This window comes from Solanum stenotomum, chromosome 7 (assembly GCF_019186545.1).
Source record: "Solanum stenotomum isolate F172 chromosome 7, ASM1918654v1, whole genome shotgun sequence".
NCBI lineage: Eukaryota > Viridiplantae > Streptophyta > Magnoliopsida > Solanales > Solanaceae > Solanum > Solanum stenotomum.
The window spans coordinates 44,138,465-44,159,251 of NC_064288.1; the positions used below are offsets into that span (position 1 = coordinate 44,138,465).

General features: G+C 29.8%; 3 protein-coding genes across 3 annotated transcripts; 2 read left to right on the plus strand and 1 right to left on the minus strand.

Moving 5' to 3' along the window:
* Positions 1-3,213: 3,213 nt before the first annotated feature.
* Positions 3,214-5,150, plus strand: LOC125871895 (zinc finger protein CONSTANS-LIKE 16-like). Its single transcript, XM_049552599.1, has 2 exons — positions 3,214-4,446; positions 4,884-5,150. Exons 1-2 carry the CDS (start codon positions 3,406-3,408, stop codon positions 5,130-5,132), a joined length of 1,290 nt encoding a protein of 429 aa, XP_049408556.1. The 5' UTR covers positions 3,214-3,405; the 3' UTR covers positions 5,133-5,150.
* Positions 5,151-9,905: 4,755 nt separating this feature from the next.
* On the plus strand, positions 9,906-12,916 carry LOC125869929 (protein trichome birefringence-like 39). The gene is made up of 5 exons (XM_049550323.1): positions 9,906-10,090; positions 10,661-10,832; positions 11,064-11,239; positions 11,878-12,036; positions 12,625-12,916. Exons 1-5 carry the CDS (start codon positions 9,906-9,908, stop codon positions 12,914-12,916), a joined length of 984 nt encoding a protein of 327 aa, XP_049406280.1.
* Positions 12,917-13,629: 713 nt separating this feature from the next.
* Positions 13,630-14,790, minus strand: LOC125871899 (acyl-acyl carrier protein thioesterase ATL3, chloroplastic-like). The gene is made up of 5 exons (XM_049552604.1): positions 14,612-14,790; positions 14,346-14,455; positions 14,146-14,255; positions 13,836-13,931; positions 13,630-13,749 (listed from the first exon to the last, which is right to left on the minus strand). Exons 1-5 carry the CDS (start codon positions 14,788-14,790, stop codon positions 13,630-13,632), a joined length of 615 nt encoding a protein of 204 aa, XP_049408561.1.
* Positions 14,791-20,787: the final 5,997 nt, after the last annotated feature.

A 20,787-nucleotide genomic window follows, 5' to 3' on the forward strand; every position in this document is an offset into this window, starting at 1 on the left:
ATTATACTTTTGGTTATTTCTAAACTATTTTTTTAGAAATATAAAATAATTAAGAATCTTATTAAAAGAAAAGGTTAATATGGAAAAAAGTTTCGATAATTCTCTCGAACTTTGAAACATTCAGTTATTTTGAATCACGAAAAAAGTCTTAACAATTCACTTAACATGAACTAGAGGGAGTATATTCAACTAGTAGCTAAAATTGTTTTTGTTGACTTTTGTCCATTAGTTTTGATTTATACCATCGATAGTTTTATAATTTTAAGTTTCCGTATGATTTAGTTATTAAGTGATATGTAATTTAATTTTTAAATTTGCGTGCACCCACTCATCAGCAAAAAAATATATTTTGTGTACCTATTCCCCAAAAAAAAAATTATCGATTCTTTTAAAGTTTGAACACCTTTTAGCAAAATTTCTGGCTCCGCCACTGACGGAGGATTTGGTTAATTTTTTCAAAAAAATCGACATACAATCATGTCACCAAAATATTTATCGGCTAACACACATGAAAATTGAGAAACCGCCTAATTCATATTTAATGGCCCCTAAAAACCAAAATACGTCATGGATCATGGTGAGACTACACGTATTGTTATAATAAAAAGATAATTAATTATTACAGGGTTATTAGCAGTTTTGGTTCTTTAAATTAATTTTAACAAGGCTATTAGCATTTTTGTCTCTTTAAATTAATTATTACAGGGTTATTAGCATTTTTGGTTCTTTAATTATTGATGAATTTGATTTTAGTCATTGTGATGTTTAATTAAGCATGTTTAACCTTTAGTTAATTAATATGTGCATTTTTAATCTTCTCGCTTATGAATATTCACAATTTTACTATGATTATTAACTATTCCTCCACTTAATTATCTATCTGTAGGTTAAGTTTGTTGTTTTACTCTATCTTTGGCGCTAATATAATTTTAATAACAAGCTAAATATAACATATTTTCTATCTATAAGGACCAAAAACATACCTTCTAACTAATTAAAGGTTAAATATGGTGAACTATATATCACAAGGACCAACATAAGAAATCAATAATTGAAGTAGCTAGCAAAAGTGCTATTATCCTTTTTACACAAGCATACACTTGATCAAAGATCCAAGAAAAAGTTATGGTGAAGTGGTTATTACTCCTTCATACTCAATCAGAGATTTAAGGTTCGATTCCTATTATGTACAAAGTTATCTTTGTCTAGGAGTGCTTTAGCTCTGAATGTGAAATTTTCTATTGCAAACTCAAATTTAGTTTTGAATTTCAATACAAATACCGGACACCAGATAGAAAACAAAGGAAAAAGTTGTCCATTTTTATTTTTTTTGGAGTTTCTCTTAATTTGATAAGCAACTTGTGAAAATAAGAAGGGAAATGTACATATACGAAAAAGAGAGGGGAGACACATACAAATGAGTCATTTTCAAGTCCATGACCTTGATTTATATACGTATTTTTAGATAAATCTTCAAATATCTTGAGGAGGATTTTCTTTTGCAAGTAGTTAGATTTACCAGTATGGGCAGCGACGAAGCTAGAATTTTTAATAAGGGGTTCAAAATTTGAAGAACTAAACACACGAACTAATCGAGGGGGTTCGACATCTACTATATATACATAAAAAATAATTTTAACCATATATAAATAGTAATATTTTTCGCTGAAGGGGGTTCGAATGAACCCCCAAACAGAGGGTTGGCTCCGCCCCGGTGTATGGGGCGACGCTTCCACACTATACTCATATTATGGGGTGCCGGATCTAGAGTACAACTTACGATTTACGAGAATTCAATAACTTTTAATTATATCATGTATATATAGTAAGAACTTTACTAAATATCTATTAATGTAAATATGAACCTAATTATTATTAATATTTGAAATCACTATAGAAATTTCTAAACTTCATACTATGGATCCGTCTCATTAAAGGGAGCACGACTCTCCCTATATGGAATATCTCAATTTCCAAAGTTTGAACTCAAAATCTTTAATAAAGGATCAATAGAGGAAGGCATCCCCTCATTTCACCAAAGACTCCTTTGTAATTTAATTGGATAACTTATAGAAATCTCACTAGTTTAAGAGTTAATTAATTAGATACATGCTAGTTTGCTATATGCGTCTAGATACATGTATCTCGAGATAAATAAGGTCAAAATTAAGTGTAATTTGCAATAGATACATTGTATCCAAATGGATTCTCATGTAACTGAAATACATAAACAAATCTCAATCGGTCGCCTCCCTCCCATCTCGCTCACCATTCTCCTATGTACGTATCTGGTTTCCTAGATACACGCACACCAGATACATACAGATACATGTATCTAGTGTGATTCACATGTATCTGGGATACATAGACAAACCTCACTCGCCTCCTTTCTGTTCTCGCTCGCCTTTCTCCCAATTTCAATGTATCTGATAGCAAAAAATATGTATCTAAGTATATATTAATTACAAAAATGTTGCCAAAAGTCACATCAAAATATAAGGCATATAATCTTGATTCTCTCTTTTCCCATTTGGAATCAAACAAGTGGAAAAATTGGCCAGGACCGCAACAAAAGAGTTTTATGAACTTTTAGACAGGCATATAAATTGAAAGGAAGCAATCTTACAAAAAAAATGTCCACTTCAAATTTAGTGAGCATAGACATTGACACTATTTTTTTATTTTTTTTAATAAAGATATGATCAATTTAAGACTAATTTTATCAGTGGGTCTCACTTGAAATCCATTTGATAAGAATTGTAGCCAATCAGAAAAAAGAAACCAGGATGGACTTTTAAAAACTAACCAATTGGAAAATAGATAAGGCCACTATATGCCCTGGTCCCAAAAGTGGAGTCCCATTCCATGAGAAATTGAAAAAAAAAATTCACAGAGTTTATTAACTAATTATAAACTTTGATGTTGTAAATGTCTATTATATTATTGATTTACTTAAAATATTTATATAATTATAGAATTATTGAGTATGATATGTAAAAATTAATTAACATGAGAAGCAATTGATTAAATAACACTGATAATATAAAATTTATTAGCTGATATTAATGCATATAACGTTATCGATTTAACTTATATACAATCATATTTAATTGTAATTATCTTATAAAATTGTGCAAATATTTTTTTATACTAGAATAAATTTAAACTCTTATATGTAGACAATGCATTAATTTTGTGGGTCATTCTCCTCCTAAATTTCATTCAAATAATTGCACTTTTCCCTATCCCTTTTAGATTTCTCTTCAATTGCCTTTCTATACATAATAAAGAACAAACTTAAACATATTTCACTAAACTTTCCTCTTCCAACTATTGTTCAATTCCTATATTTTCAAACATCCAAATACAAAAAAAATAATATTTTGAAAAGTATATGCATCAATTATGAGTTCTGAGAAAAAATTAGCAAACGCGGTGGGCGCGAAAACGGCTAGGGCTTGTGACAATTGCATAAGGAAAAGGGCAAGATGGTATTGTGCAGCCGATGATGCTTTCTTGTGTCAATCTTGTGATTCATCCGTCCATTCGGCCAATCCTTTGGCTCGTAGACATGAAAGGGTTCGTCTTAAAACATCATCTTTCAAATCGTTAGATGAATTTCCCAATTTGGAAAGTACAGTCTTAGGGTCAGGGTCAGGGTCAGGGTCAGAGTCAGTTCCATCATGGCACCGTGGATTTACTAGAAAAGCACGAACACCTAGGCATGGTAATAAACATGCAAAAAGAGTTAAATCCACGGAGGAGGAGGAGGATGAGGAGGAAATGAAAAACCCTATTCAACTCGTTGTCCCAGAGATATTAAGTGATGAAAATTCACACGATGAGAATGAAGAAGAGCAACTTTTATATCGCGTACCTATTTTTGACCCCTTTGTGGAGGATGGCTCTAATTATGGTAACAAATATTCTTCTAATAAAGTTGATTTTAATCAAGACATGAATACGTTTCAAGGTCTGATAGCTCCATCAGAGATGGAGCTAGCAGACTTTGCCGCGGATGTGGAATGTTTGTTAGGGAAAGGACTTGATGATGAAGAGTCATTTAATTATATGGAAGGTTTAGGTTTTTTGGAAAAACATGATGAGAAATTAGTGAAGGTTGAAGATGAAGGAGAAATGGGATTTGTGAATATGGTTAGTACTAATAATCATGATATTAATCAAGTTGATTATTCGGATTTTGATATGGTTGGTGACACGTTTGAGCTCAAGTTTGATTATGATTCACAAGTTATTAGTAACTTAGATGAAGATAAAAAGGTTGAATTTGGGGAGATAAATTATGATAGTGGGAAAAATAATAATAAGATTATGTTAAATCTTGATTATGAATGTGTTTTAAAATCTTGGGCTGACAAAAGGTCTCCGTGGACTACGGGCGAGCGGCCCGAAGTAGATTCCAATGACTGTTGGCCAGTGTGCATGGTAAGTTTACTTTAGCAAATATTATCAAAATTTTAGAATTTTTATAATGATATTGCAAAAGTATTTTATACATGTTTAGAGTATTTAGTAATTACATTTAATTAGTTCAATTAGTAACATGTAAAATAAGAGAATTTACCTTTTTGTATAAGGTATTTGAAATTGGAAGTATGAATATCTAGATATTAGAAAAGGGTTTCATTGTTAGGAGTATTTGGGCAAGCATGTAAAAAGAACAGTTTTTGGCACAATCTTCTATAACAATATTTCATTATAAAATTAGAAAAAAATTGGAGCTGACTTTTCATATGTTATGTTTTATTTTCTATAACAACATTTTAGTATAGCAACCAGTAAATATAGAAGTAAACTAGATGATATAAAAATGTTTGATAATAGATGAGCCAATGGTTAATGAATTGACCTAAATTTTGCAGGGAAATTGTGGAAAAATTCACTCATATGGAGACATAGGAATAATGAACAGACATGGAGGAGGAGGAGTGGATGAAGGAAGAGAAGCAAGAGTATTAAGGTACAAAGAAAAGCGACGAACAAGGTTGTTTTCCAAGAAAATAAGGTACGAGGTTAGGAAATTGAACGCTGAAAAAAGGCCTCGAATGAAAGGAAGATTCGTCAAGAGGACCAATTTTGCACCAACCCCTTTTCCTTCGCTTAATAAATAAGTGAAGTTTTAAGCAAAGGCAAGTTTAGAGTCGTTTTTTGTGAGTTCAATTGAACTCATTGCCTTTCAGCTAGAACGATGTATAGTATGTGTATGCAAAAATTTTCTACATAGAACACACTCGTTCTGGATTTACTGACTCTAAATACTATATTCACCAATGTTTGCAAGAATCAGGTTTTATGTGCTATTTTTTTTTTATAGTACAAGTAAACTTGAAATTGCTTTCCTAGATGTATCATGTATGTCTATAGAGATTACAATAGAATGGCATTTTTATGAATTTTTTTGTCATTTTGACCTAGGGCTTTTGCCATCTAGAATCTCAAATTGTTGGATATTAGGGAGGAGACATATTGAACACAATATCTCACAAGGCTTCTTTTTGTGAAACTCGAAGGAAGATGATTATGACTGTAATCATGAGAAAACAACCCTTAACCAAAAGTTTCGGGTTCGAGCCCTGGGTATTGAGAAAATCCGCCACCCATGAATTGGCTCTGCAGTATGCGATCCGAATTTAGTCGAAGCTCCAATGTGGGCTTCGAACATCGGGTGAAAAACAAAAAAAAAAGTGATTCCTAAGATTCAAGGAGGGTCTTGAAAAATGAACCTTGTGTTGGAAAAAGAAAAAGTCATTTTTGATATATTCATTTACCTAGTTCATGTATTTTTTTCATTCATGAACTAGCTAGGGAATAGGAAATAATATAGAATAAAATTATGCTACATGTATTAGAATAGATCGGTACATGTTAGAAGAATTTCTATAAATATATAGGTATTAGATGCCAATGTAAATTACGTTGATGGAAAAATAAATATATTCACATTTTGTCTTCACGAAAATTTGTTAGTCAAGTTGAGTGGAGCAAAGAATTGGTTTGTATCACATATTGTAAAATAGATATTTGTAGGGTACATATGTCTTTTTGAGGTTTATTTTCAATTACAAAAATATGCAATTGGTTAGCTAGATATTTTCTTTTCTACACACAACAATTACATTTGATGGAGTTGAATAAAATATTCCTTCTATTCTCTTTCATCGACATCTATCAAGTTTCCATAAGATATCAAAGTCAAATTCTATCTTTATTTTTTATTTTGTCTGATATTAGACTTTCATATTATGTTATTAACACTATAATTGACATATCAAATCATGCTAGGGTGTGAGTAATCCAACATCATTTGTGGAATGAAATATTATTTGAATTAAATTAGGCTTAATGTTCACTTTTTTTTTACAAGGAATGATTTTATATATAGATCTAATCTAATAATTATAGTAGTACATGATAAAATTGTAGTACACTCATGGGGACATCTATCAATTGTTATTCTTAATTCTTTATTTGGACGTAATTCAAATGCTAAAATTGGAGAAGAATCAAATGATTGAGAGTGGCCTTACTATTAAATTCACATCTTGGCACTTTCTCAATGGTTGACGTGCTTCAATGGTCCCTAGCTACTAGTTACAAGACTTTTTATTTTATTTTTTATATTGTTTTTTTTTTAATTCTATAATAACCCGTAACTTCTACAATCTTTGTCATAGCCTCTGCCCTTCGGGTGAGCACTCTGTGATGAATACTTTGTACGCATTGGGTAAACCACCCACTGTGTAATAGCCTGCAAACCACACCGAGGATGTAAACCGCGCACTAGAAAATCCCTATGCGACAAACTCGACTGAAAAAACATTGAGGGGGGATCGATCACACATGGATGACCATCCTCCAAACCAACTGAGTCATCCCTAAAGACTCTTTTGCTTACTAACATAAAATGGGAATGGGGGGAATTATATTAAAAAGTCTTCTATCAAGATAATAGTCAAATAAAAATATATATTAAATGTATTATGATTATTAATAACTAAATTCCTTAAAGAGATACAAAAGTTAAATAATCTTTCTTAAATAGGATATTCAATGAATTTTTCCCCATCATTCTGACTTCGGATAGTCCTCGATTCGAGGGTCTATCAAAAATATTTTTTTAATTTTTGAGACAGGGATAAATTTTACGTACATTTTATCATTCTTAAACTCTATTTTATAAGATTACATTTAGGGTTGACAATGGAATGGAGCGAATGCGAGTTGAGGTGAGTTTAAGGCTCTGCGGGGTGGGCTTAAGGTTGTGCAAGGCGGGAGGGATGCGGGACGGATTGAAGTAGATTTGTTTAAAAATTAATGCAGGGCGGGTTGCGGGTATATATGATTTTTTGCGAGTGCAAACTTAATTTTAACTTTTGACATGTTATAAGAGTGATAAAATATTATTTATTAAGATAATTTCTTTAAAGCTACTAAAATATTCAAGATAGTAAATGAAATTAGTTCAATAAGAAATACTACAATTTCTTACATATGTTTCCCAATTGACCTCTAAAAACTAAATTTTTAAGTCATTATCTATTAAATTAATACAACTTAATGAAAAAATGAATTTATTTTTTATGAATTTTATTTTTAGTATCAAACTTACCTAGTATAAGAAAAAAATTATGCGGGGCAGGGTGAAACGAGTTGAAAATGAAAAAAGTTATTATGCTGGACGAATTAAAATTTTTGTGGATTGAGCTAAACTCGCCTGGCTTCCACCCCTCCTCCTCCCCTGCCTCCACCGCCCCATTGTCATTCCTAATTAAATTGAGTATATTGTTATTGTTGATTTTGTCTTTGCTGTAGAAATGACATCACGTGACCACTTTTAATATTTCTATTGAAAATATAGTCATAGAGGAAAATATATTTAAAATTTAGCACTTTTACTGATTCCTCCTACTAATGTGGTTGCTGTGTTTCTTCTGATAAATTCCTTGATCACCTATATGAATTTGTTAGAATTAAACCTTTTAGTTTTTAGTTGCCATGATATATAGGCGGATTGAATTGGATTTGAACGAATTAAAAATGAATTAAATTACAATTTATCTGTATAAATTTAAATATAAAAAAAATTAATGGGGTAAAATAATCCTAACCCACTTTGATTGTTAGTTGGTATGAGAGATAAGGGAAAATAATTTGAGAGAAAATATAGAATTATTTTATTCTGATGTTTGTCTAAGGGTATTAGCTAGTCCCAAGATTATTTATTCCACCATTGAGGAGTATTATGGTATTGATTATGGTATTAGCTAGTTATGGCATTATGTGATATTAGTTATGTAGTTATCAGTTATTCCATTTTCTACTATACATAAGATACTACACCAATTTCCTTTATAATTTATACATATATCAGTTATGTAGATTTCAAAATTACAAACTAAATATCGTATTAATTTTATTAATGAATAACTTGTTTGTAACAAGCTACCAAATGGTGTATAGCTCATACATATAATAATACATGAATAAATGTCTTTTTACCACCAAATGACTCAACTTATATATATGGAATAACTAATTTTTTGGGATAATTTTATCTATCTCATCCCATTTGTGTTGTTAATGCTATATGTTGGACTTTAATTTTAAACACGTACTTCAAACATGTTTGAGAAATTGTCTAAAATTATTATTTTAATTTTTCTAAAAAATTACAATATCACCCGACTAGTCCTATTTTCTTCAAAATATACTTCATGACACAGTAAAATCATTTTTCTCTTTTGGATGACATGTCACCTTTTTTTTTTAACAATAATTTTTTTTAACCCTATTAATTCATCCATATTTTTTACCCAGTAAGAAAATATTACTTTTCCATATTGTTTTTATAAAAGGAATTTTCATTGTTGTCAAAAATGTCCATGTCACATTTTTAACTCTATTTACTTTTATGTATTTATTATATTAAAAATAAAGTTGCGTTTTTATTTATCTATTTTAAAAAAGGATTTTTATTTTATTTTTAGTATTAATTATTAATTCTAAATTATTTTCCATTTTTAGTTGTTCACTTTAGCATATCAAGAGAAACATAAATTCTTTTTCTATTATTACGTTTAACATTAATTATTTATTCTAAATCATTCATTTTTTACTTGTAATAGGTAATTTATTATAATTTAAAATTATTGTTTTTCTTTTTATATTTTAAGAATGTTTAATTGAAATATTGTTTGATGACATTCTGATAGTGTTAAAAAAATTCTTTAGACTAAAAGTATATTTGTAGATATTTTGTCAAATTGCTTTAATTGTATCGATCGAATTTTTTAAAATTTAATTTCTCAATTTGCTATTTCATCTGAGAAAAAAGAAAAAACAACAATGAACCTTCACATTTGAATGCTTTTACTTCCATATTATTTAAAAGATTGGCAAGACATGTATAGAATAACATTANATATATATATATATATATATATTTATTTATTTATTTATTTATTTCTTATCTTATCCATACACACATGATTAATTTACCTTTTAAAACACATTTTCCATATATAATATATTTGATTAATCATTTGGGAGTAATTAATTTACTTTTTTTCCACAAATATTTAATGTCAATAATGAAATAATAATTAGTGACTTACCATATATACATGACTTGACTGATCAATGACTATATAGGAAGATGACTATATATAAAACAGGAATAAGTATTTACCTAAAATGACTATATAAAATAGGAAGATGTATAATACTTTGGTAAGTTCATTTGTTTTAAGTTCTAATTTCTTGTATATATTGTCATTTTCAAACTCATTTATTTTCACAATTAACTCTATCTAATGGAAAGGATTATCTTTTATATTCATTTTCTTCTCTTATTAATATCATGTTTTATTCACAAATCACATGGGATGAATTCAACATTGGGAAATTGTAATTTGTTTGAAGGAAGTTGGGTTTATGATGAATCTTACCCAATTTATGATTCATTAAATTGTCCTTTTTTAGTTGATGGTTTCAATTGTCTTAAGAATGGAAGGGTTGATGAGTTTTATCTCAAATATAGATGGCAGCCTACTACTTGCAATCTCCCAAGGTATGATTAATTTGCTACTAAAACTCTTATTCTTATTCATATATATCCAGAGGTGTCAAATGTGCATGTTGATCTAATAGTAATTTGGACTTAAACAAATTAGGTTAAAATGGATTTATGACCCACTCAAAAGGTATTTGGGCTAAAATGAGTTACGCTAAAGTGGTTTAAGAAGCGAGTGGTAATCCAACTTGTACTAAACAGAAAAAAATCAATTTGACCTATATATCAACCCAAATTTTTAGATGATTGGATAGAACCAAACTTCCCAACAAGCCTTTTTTTTATTTGGAAGACAGGCATTGCGTTCGATTCGAAAGACATAAATTAGCGGATTGCATGAGTCATATTTTCATGAATTAACTTTGTCACTCTGATATTATTCTCTCTATTCAATATTTTTTCAAACCTATATGCATAAATTTATTATCACTCAATTTCAGAGGTAGATTGACTGTGTCATATTTTTATAAACTAATTTTATGACTCCTCATATTATTCTCTCCCTCCAATATTTGGTTAAACCTATATGTACAAATAAAATTGTTTTCTTGAATTTGTTGTCTATAGGTTTGATGGAAAAGCTTTGCTAGAAAAAATGAAAGGTAAAAATATTGTGTTTGTGGGAGACTCATTAGGCTACAATCAATGGGAATCTCTTGCATGTTTGCTTCATGCTGCTTTTCCTTCTTCCAAATATGTCTATCAATCAAGGGATTCTCTCATCACTCTCAAATTTCCAGTAAGTAACAATACTTTTTTCACAATTAATCATATTTATGTAAAACTTGTAATTATCTTATCTATAATTGTAAAATATTAGAGAGCATATACTTTTATTTAATTAATTTTATATTTCTACGTGTCGGCTGCCTCATGTATAGAGTTATAATTTTTCATGAATCAAGCACGTGAATTATTTTATTTGAAAAAAAAGACTAATATCATGTTATTTTGTTGATAATATTGAAAGGAATATGAAGTGTCAGTGCAGTACTTGAGAAATAGATTTCTTGTAGACATTTCCCTTGAGAAAGTTGGCAGAATTTTGAAGCTTGATTCCATTACTAAAACTTCAATTTGGGAAGGAGCTGATGTTTTAATCTTCAATAGTTATCATTGGTGGACTCATACTGGGTTATTACAAGGGTAATCACTCGTTATTACTTCATCTGTTTTAATTTATGTTAATATATATATATATATATATATATATATATTATTTTTAAATTTTGTGATCTTAAAATTAAATCACTTTATAATATACTATATCTTTTAAATATCGTGTCCCTTATGCACTAGTAAGAAAATAAAATTTTATTATTGAAATTTTGCACTCAAAAAATGTTTAGTGGTTTTTTATTGAGTAAGAAAAAAGATAGTAGTATTTCTACACGAAATTAAAAAATTAGAAAAGTTTGTGTTTCAATGAAAATCTGTTTCCCGTCATGTGTTTTTCTAGTGAACTGAATCGGTGAAAAATGAGTGTGAAAGTCATATTTTTAACACAAATTTCTCATGATTTGCGATGAAAAACCCCGTATATTTCTAATAGTGACGAGTTTACTAGCCGAAACTCTATAATTTTTACTCAAATCATGTATTCATATCATGATCAACATTAAATATGTGAGAATATTTAGTCAGGAATCCACTAGAAAAGATGCTATAAATCCAAATAAATTCATAAATTTTAAATTTTGAATATGTTTTTGTTATAAATTATAGACCAATGAATCATTTTATATGGAGCTCTTGATAATTTATTTATTTTTCCAATTAATTAGGTGGGATTACTTAGAAGTTGATGGCAAGCTATTTAAAGATATGGATCGTATGAAAGCATATAATATTGGATTGAGTACTTGGGCTAAATGGATTGACACTAACATTGATCCTAACAAGACTAGTGTCTTCTTTCAAGGAATTCCTGCTGTCCATTTTTCGTAAGTACCTTTAAATTTGATGAATTACTATTTTTCATTCCACATATTAATTATTTTAACAAATTATATTATTTAAAAGTAGTTGATAGTTAACTTATCTAGTACTAGATGCTTGAGAACACGCATGAAAATCTTTTCAAAATTTTAGTCAAAAGTGTCCAATAGGTGCTAAATTGAAGCATGTCTTAATTATAATGTTTAAAATAAAATTTACTGGCAAATTTAAAGGATTGTCAATGCACGTATTCTGCCATTTAATGTATATATTTAAAAGTAAATTGTAAAAAAAGAATGTTTAACTGACCATATTTCGTCTATCTGGATTGTATTTCTTAATAATATGACAAATTCTAAAGACATAATACATAAATATGTCATTTGACTTGGATTTATTTCACATTTATGCCCTCCAACTTTGGGTATGCACAAGTGAACACTTAAACTTGTATGATGTTGAACAAATAAACAACATGCAGATTCTATATATGTGACGTCCTACATGACATTTTTGTGTGCTATGTGACATCCTACATGTATCATGCCACACATTAAACTCTGTGATCTTTTTTCTTGGTTGGCTTTGACTAGTGGTGCAAATTGGGGTGAGCCAAAGGAGGTAAGCTGCAAGGGGCAAACCAAACCCCTAAAAGGATCAACTTATCCAGGAGAGAGATATCCAGGAGAACTTGTCATAAAGAAAGTGTTGAACACAATGAAGAAACAAGTACACTTGCTTGATATTACATTGTTGACTCAATTGAGAAAAGATGGACATCCATCTATTTATGGCCCAAGTGGTCAACTAGATTGCAGCCATTGGTGTGTTGCTGGAGTACCAGACACTTGGAATTTACTATTATATACAACTCTTATTTCATAGACCATAGTATAGTCTCTCATTTGAACAATACAATATTATTGTCTTGGAAATAAAATGAAATAAGAACATTTATTAGAGGCTTTTAAGGTGGGAAAGCTTGTGTTCATCAAGTTCTTTTTGTCATATCAAATTGTTTAAGGCATTCATTGCATTCAAAGGTTCTTTAATTGTTTATTTTGTTATGATACTTATTCAGTTTAAAGATCGTGTTAAAATTGTTATTGATTACTCATTCTATGAACATTGAACTAATATGATAATGTTTACGACGTATGTACATGTCAATGAACTAGAAAAGATAACATGGTGCAAACAATACAAACTTGATATAACACATAAATAATTAAATAGTGAGCAATTGATATAATCATAGTAACTTTATAAATACTCACAAGTAAAGGGATTAAAAGTGTACATTTCAATTAATCGAAGTTTAAATTTACTTAAATATTACAAGGACTAAATTCAGAAACAATAACATATATATATATCCAATGTAATTCCACAAGTGGAGTATGGAGAGAATGTTCTGAACGTACCTAACTTTACCCCTACCTTGTAAAGGTAGAGATCACAAGGACTAAATTCAGAATTTATTAAAAGCTGAGGGACCAAAAGTGATATTAACCAAAGAAAATATATACAATAGTATATAAATTAACCAAATTTTCACCTGATCAGAAGAACTCCTCTGCATTTTGTTCACAAACACATTAGTTAGATCCCTTCTGGTGAATGAACTGATCAAATTTTGATCTGAACTCTGACGGAATTCGGACAGGACGGTAACTTTTATCAAGCCACACTGATGTTCTTCTTGCCTCCAAGATAGGCTATGTAAATTCAAGAAAACACATTAAGATTTCACAAGTAGTAAAAAGTATCTCTTTGTAATTGAATGATAATAGAGTTAACTAACCTCTTGATCTGGAAGCTTGAAGATGAAATGCTCGAAAAATAATCGAGCTGCTGTAGAGCCGGATACTCTCACCTTCACGACGAATCTATCTCCACCCTAAACCAATGATGAAAGAAATGATAACTATTAAGCAGTTGTGTTCACATTTGTAGTCATAAAAGACTAAACATGAGTTCTGTCCTGTGTTTTTGAAGTTGGATCTCCAAATTTTTTAAATGCTTCAAATTCGACTTGAAGTACTAAGTATTATATATATAACAGATGCATATTGATTGGTCGTTAATGATGTTTAGATGAGGGTTATACATACCCTTAGAGGTGCTAGATACTTAAGTGAAAGCTCTGTTGTTGCTAATGCATCACCATTGCGAGCCACTTCATCAACACTTACGCCAATTCTTTCGAAGAATTCATGACAGCCTGTTTCATTTATTGAAAAATATTGTCATTTGAAAAAGTTTATGATATATGGACTATGAGTTAAGTGCAGATCGAAATCTTAAACCTTACAATGTTGACAATAACTTGCATAAGTAGCATTGTTTACAACACCAAACTGATCCAATTCATAGTCCCTGACTTTGAGTTCAACTTCATGGAAATAGAGCTGATCACCCATTCTGCAAAGTTCACAAATAAGTAATCGACTATGTTAACGAGCAAATAGGAAACTCTTTCTATATTCAGTAACAATTTGACTTCAAACTTGTTATATTACGAGATCACATTATAAATTGGATTGGAACAGAGGAAGTCTAATAGATACATATACATACCTTTGTGTACCATTGAGATCAAATGCATTAGTTTCAAAACTCCTCGATTTATTGGCTGATAACTGTAAATTTGGAAGGGGGAGTTGCCTGACCGGAAATGTAGGCGGTGGCCGATGATTCGGCAACAGTGAGTTAAGGCAATTGCTGCCAATCAAAGGGGAAAATAGGGATTGTGACATTTGGTGAAGAATGTGCAGATGGAAATTCAAAATATTGGGAAATTTATTTTAAGTATATGTAGGCTTTAAGGTTTATGCTGTTGTTATTGCGTTCGAAGCACGTAATAGCAAATTGTCAAAAAATAAAAGGTTAGCTCAAAAGTCTATAATAAATATTACTTAAATTTTTAAAAGTTAATTATAAACGAAAACGAAACAAAAAAAATTGATTACGTATTCATTTTTATTAGGCGAAATGGTCTGGTGAATCCTTCTACTTGTATGAGTTTGTATTGTAAACCCTTCTACTTAACAATTTATTAAAATAATAAAGATAATTATGACATTTTATTAATTAATTTATGTGATTATATTTGACATGTCATCTATTCAAGGCGAGTGAACTACACACATGATAAGAGGGGTTTTAAAATATTTGTTTGATTGAGTTTAAGGGTTTAGTTGCTAAATGGTTAAGTAAAAAGGTTCACAATACAAACGCATACAAGTACAAGGGTCCACCAGACCATTCACAATACAAATGCATACAAGTACAAGGGTCCACCAGACCATTTCGCCTTTTTGTTATTATAAGTTTCTTCTTATATAATGTGTATGTAGACATTGAAATTTTACGGACTCTACAAGATGTGTTCAATTCGATTTGACACTCTAGAAAGTGTGTTCAGTTTCAATTAGAATTCTTAGAGGCTACTCAACTCTAAACCTTAGTTTATGCTTATATAAAGGGTACTAAATTCCCATAAAAGGCATCTCAAAATATCTCATAAACTCTTGGGTATTTTTAAACATCAAGATCTCAAATATTCCACAAAAGTCATGGAATATTCCACAAAAGAGTTTAAATCTAAATCATCCTAGTTCAAGAAATATGCCACTAACGGCCCTCAAATCATGGATAAATCTTAGGAGAGTAGAATCAAGGGAGGAATAGAGTTGTACCCGCATATTTATCAATAAAATTATGTTTCTTCAGATTTTATTTGTGTGGTTTATTTATTTTCCATATGTTTAAAATTTGTTGTAAACAAATTGGCACGCCCAGTGGGACCAAATTTACCCTTCATCTCTTCTTTCTTAAATCAAATCTGAAAATCTGAAGCTGCAAAGGTGAAATAATGAGTACTTCAAGCCCCGTCTTTGAGTTTCATCGAGTTTACACTCCGGCAAGCCTTGAAGCAGATGGCATTTGTAGACATTGAAATTTTGCGGACTCTACAAGACATGTTCAATTCGATTTGGCACTCTAGAAGGTGTGTTCAGTTTCAATTAGAATTCTTGGAGGGTACTCAACCCTAAACCCTAGTTTATGCATATATAAAGGGTACTAAATTCCCTTAAAAGGCATCTCAAAATATCCTATAAACTCTTGGGTATTTTTAAAGATCAAGATCTCGAATATTCCACAAAAGTCATGGAATATTCCACAAAAGAGGTTAAATCTAAATCATCCTAGTTCGAGAAATACGCCACTAATGACCCTCGAATCATGGATAAATCTTAGGAGAGTAGAATCAAGGGAGGAATAGAATTGTACCAGCATATTTATCAATAAAGTTATGTTTCTTCAGATTTTATTTGTGTGGTTTATTTATTTTCCATATGTTTAAAATTTGTTGCAAACAAATTGGCACGCCCAGTGGGACCAAATTTGGCCTTCATCTCTTCTCTCTTAAATTAAATCGGAAAATCTGAAGCTGCAAAGGTGAAAGAATGAGTACTTCAAGCCCCGTCTTTGAGTTTCATCGAGTCTACACTCCGATAAGCCTTGAAGCAAATGGCATTTGTAGACATTGAAATTTTGCGGACTCTACAAGACGTGTTCAATTCGATTTGGGACTCTAGAAGGTGTGTTCAGTTTCAGTTAGAATTCTTGGAGGCTATTCAACCATAAACCCTAGTTTATGCCTATATAAAGAGTACTAAATTCTCTTAAAAGACATCTTAAAATATCCCATAAACTATCTTGGGTATTTTTAAAGACCAAGATCTCGAATATTCCACAAAAGTCATGGAATATTCATATAGGGGTTAAATCTAAATCATTCTAGTTCGAGAAATACGCCACTAATGGCCCGCCCTCGAATCATGGATAAATTTTAGGAGAATAGTATCAAGGGAGGAACATAATTGTACCCGCATATTTATCAATAAAGTTATGTTTCTTCCGATTTTATTTGTGTGGTTTATTTATTTCCATATGTTTAAAATTTATTGCAAACAGTGTACTCCCTTTGTTGTAAAAGAGTGACCTAGTTTGACTTGACACGAAGTTAAAGAAAATAAAGAAAACTTTTAAATTGTGTGGCCCTAAATTAAAGTTATGACAAATGTACAAAATTGTCATTTAATCTTGCGGTTAAACATGCCACATGGAAAGTTAAAATTAAAATGTTACCAAAAAAATGAAAAATGTCATTTTTTTAAAACAAACTTAAAAAGAAAGTAGATCATTCTTTTTTAAACAGAGAGAGTATCATCTTTGCCAACACTTGTGCGCATTGGATAAACCCGATTGTGTAATAACCTGCAAATCACATGAAAAATGTTAACATCATTAGTCAAGTCCTATGCAACAAGCTCGACTAATAAGACATTAAAGAAGGATCGATCCCATAGAATTAATTAATGATAAAATTCAACTTTTTGTAGTGTTGACACGTGGCAGATGTTGGCAATAATATTTATGCTTCTTTATTGAAAGGGACAACTTTTCGAGTCCGAAATCAAAAGGGCAACAAAATCTTTCGAAAATTTCAGAAGGGCAACTCAATTAATTATGAAATCAAAAGGGCAACAATTTTTAACACTGTTTAAATTAGATTTTCTAAAACGAGGCTCAAATTCACATGAGCCTTGTAAGGCTCAGCCGCCAATGAGCCTTACAAGACTCATCGGAATTTGAGCCTTGCAGGCTATTATTTTTTTTAAAAAAATAAAATATATTCTCGAGTTATTTTCTTGTTTGTTAAAAGTCTAATAATAATAATAATAATAATACATAGTTATTGATATGATGCATAAAGATACACACACGTTTCTATCTAGACGGACATATACATGTGAATCTGTAGCGTGGTTTCTTTCGATGAAGATAGAAACAAGTAGACAACTGTTGTTATCCTTTTTTTCTTTTTATGTTATATTATATATTAAATTAAAATCTGTAAGATTTAGTCCAACTAAGGAAAAAATAATAATATTAAAAGAGGTTCAAATTTATTCTGCTTTAATAGTAGAATTTCATGGAGATAAAAGAATTTCGTAGAAATAGCGTAATTCCCACCAATCACTTTTCGGTCATATCTTTGAAAAATAATTATTGTTTCTAAATTTTAAATTTAACATGTAAAGTTTTATGATATTACTTTATTTATAAAATTATAAGACGGTAAATTTTAAATTTAACATGTAAAGTTGTCGTTTTTGCTCCAGAGTCCTTTATTATGCAAGTCAACATATAGTGATTCTTATTCTTAATTATATTCTTTCTTCAAGACCATGTCAAAGCCCATGAATACGTACGTGTTGAATCGTTCAAAAATATATTTTTTTTCACAACAATTATTTTAGATAATTTGATATTATTTAGTACAACATATAAGGGAACATGATAGAAAATATAAAAGACAACACTTCTAGAGATTTCAAATAGAAAATATAAAGGACAACATTTCTACGATTTTCAGTTGCTTGTAGTTCATAATTAACTAAGTTAAATCTTCAATGAAATGACTTAGCTACATTTCTACAATTTTCATTTCATTGAAGATTTAGCTTAGTTAATTATGAACTACAAGCAACTGAAAATCGTAGAAATGTTGTCCTTTATTTTTTCTATTTGAAATCTCTAGAAGTGTTGTCTTTATATTTTTTATCATGTTCCCTTATATGTTGTACTAAATAATATCAAATTATCTAAAATAATTGTTGTGAAAAAAATGTATTTTTGAACGATTCAACACGTATTCATGGGCATTGACATGGTCTTGAAGAAAGAATATAATTAAGAATAAGAATCACTATATGTTGACTTGCATAATAAACGACTCTGGAGCAAAAAGGACAACTTTACATGTTAAATTTAAAATTTACCGTCTTATAACTTTTTTAATTTACCTCTTATAACTTTTTAAATTTACCGTCTTATAATTTTATAAATAAAGTAATATCATAAGACTTTACATGTTAAATTTAAAATTTAGAAACAATAATTATTTTTCAAAGATATGACCGAAAAGTGATTGGTGGGAATAACGCTATTTCTACGAAATTCTTTTATCTCCATGAAATTCTACTATTAGAGCGAATAAATTTGAACCTCTTTTAATATTATTATTTTTTCCTTAGTTGGATTAAATCTTACAGATTTTAATTTAATATATAATATAACATTAAAAGAAAAAAAAAACAATAGTTGTCTACTTGTCTCTATCTTCATCGAAAGAAACCACACTGCAGATTCACATGTATACGTCCGTCTAGATAGAAACGTGTGTGTATCTTTATACATCATATCAACAACTATGTATTAATATTATTATTATTATTATTAGACTTTTAACAAACAAGAAAATAAAATGAGAATATATTTTATTTTTAAAAAAAATAATAGCCTGCAAGGTTCAAATTCCGATGAGCCTTGTCAGGCTCATTGGCGGCTGAGCCTTACAAGGCTCATGGGAATTTGAGCCTTGTAAGGCTCATTGGAATTTGAGCCTCGTTTTAGACAACCTAATTTAAACGGTGTTAAAAATTGTTGTCCTTTTGGTTTCATAATTAATTGAGTTGCCCTTTTGAAATTTTCGAAAAAATTTATTGCCCTTTTGATTTCGGACTCCAAACTTTTCCCTGGAGCAGGACAGTAAATTGTCAAAATAAGGAAACACAGAAAAGTTTCTATTATAAGCATTACGTAAATTTCTATAAATTAGTTATAAAAGGGAAAGGAAACAAAAAATGTGTTACGTATTCATTTTAATTACGTAATTTATCTCTCTTTATCTCTGCTATCATAAATGATTTTTTATATTTTTAGGACACTAATATTCTTACCCACTCCAAGTTTTGAGGTGTTTTATATACATTTTCTTTCTACTAATGGCGGGATACATGTCCCAACAACGCATTCTCAAACAATACCTCGAATGAAAGAGAGGTTTTCGATAAAATATCTTCCAAAACCTCCCTTGCTTCTTAAAGCTTTCCCCATTTAATTTCATTCAACAACCTCGTCGTCAAAGAATTTCCATTTGGATATAATGTATTCAATATTTTTAAAATGCATTAGGAATGAATAGTAATTACTAATAAGGGTAAAATAGGTATAAATTAATTAATTTTCTTTTGATTTTTTAAACTGGACAACTAAATGTTGACATCTATTCTTATAATAATACTGGACAAATGGAGTATCAATTTACTCTCATTTTTGTTATCTTTTATTTAGTTTTACTAGTCCCAGAAAACGTACGATTGATAAACAAAAGGATGGAGACCCTTTACCAGAAGAAGAAGGATGAAAAACAATCACAAGGGGGAAAGGAAAACATAGAAGTAGCACAGGCAACCAGATAGAATTATGAAAGTGGAAGCCAACAAAGGGAAATGGATCAAAACATTAACAAGACAAATGACTAAGGAAATGTTAAGGCATACGATAGATTTTCTTGGCCTTTCTTATGTGTGATCACTACATCAAAAATAGTTTTTAGCAACGATAAATATACACATTAACAAAGAAAATTATTTATTTTGTTATGATATTTTATTCAATTTAAAGATCATGTTAAAAATGTTATCGAATACTCATTTTATGAGCATTGAACTAATATGATAATGTTTACGGTGAATTCATATATATGTCTACGAACTAGAAAAGATAACATGGTGAAAAAGTTTTAAAATATTTTAAGAATTTTATTTAAAATACTATGAAATGTCATATCATCATATCATATCATATTATACTAAAAACGAGAAGCCTTTAAACTTACA

Excerpts from the sequence above, each read along its gene's own strand:
- LOC125869929 (XM_049550323.1), top strand. The coding sequence starts at position 9,906 with ATGAATTCAACATTGGGAAATTGTAATTTGTTTGAAGGAAGTTGGGTT. Across the intron at positions 10,833-11,063 it reads TCATCACTCTCAAATTTCCA|GAATATGAAGTGTCAGTGCA; the intron begins GTAAGTAACAAT and ends TAATATTGAAAG. Across the intron at positions 12,037-12,624 it reads ATTCCTGCTGTCCATTTTTC|TGGTGCAAATTGGGGTGAGC; the intron begins GTAAGTACCTTT and ends GGCTTTGACTAG.
- LOC125871895 (XM_049552599.1), top strand. The coding sequence starts at position 3,406 with ATGAGTTCTGAGAAAAAATTAGCAAACGCGGTGGGCGCGAAAACGGCT. Across the intron at positions 4,447-4,883 it reads ACTGTTGGCCAGTGTGCATG|GGAAATTGTGGAAAAATTCA; the intron begins GTAAGTTTACTT and ends TAAATTTTGCAG.
- LOC125871899 (XM_049552604.1), bottom strand. The coding sequence starts at position 14,790 with ATGTCACAATCCCTATTTTCCCCTTTGATTGGCAGCAATTGCCTTAAC. Across the intron at positions 14,456-14,611 it reads GATCTCAATGGTACACAAAG|AATGGGTGATCAGCTCTATT; the intron begins GTATGTATATGT and ends TGAACTTTGCAG. Across the intron at positions 13,750-13,835 it reads TCAAGCTTCCAGATCAAGAG|CCTATCTTGGAGGCAAGAAG; the intron begins GTTAGTTAACTC and ends GAATTTACATAG.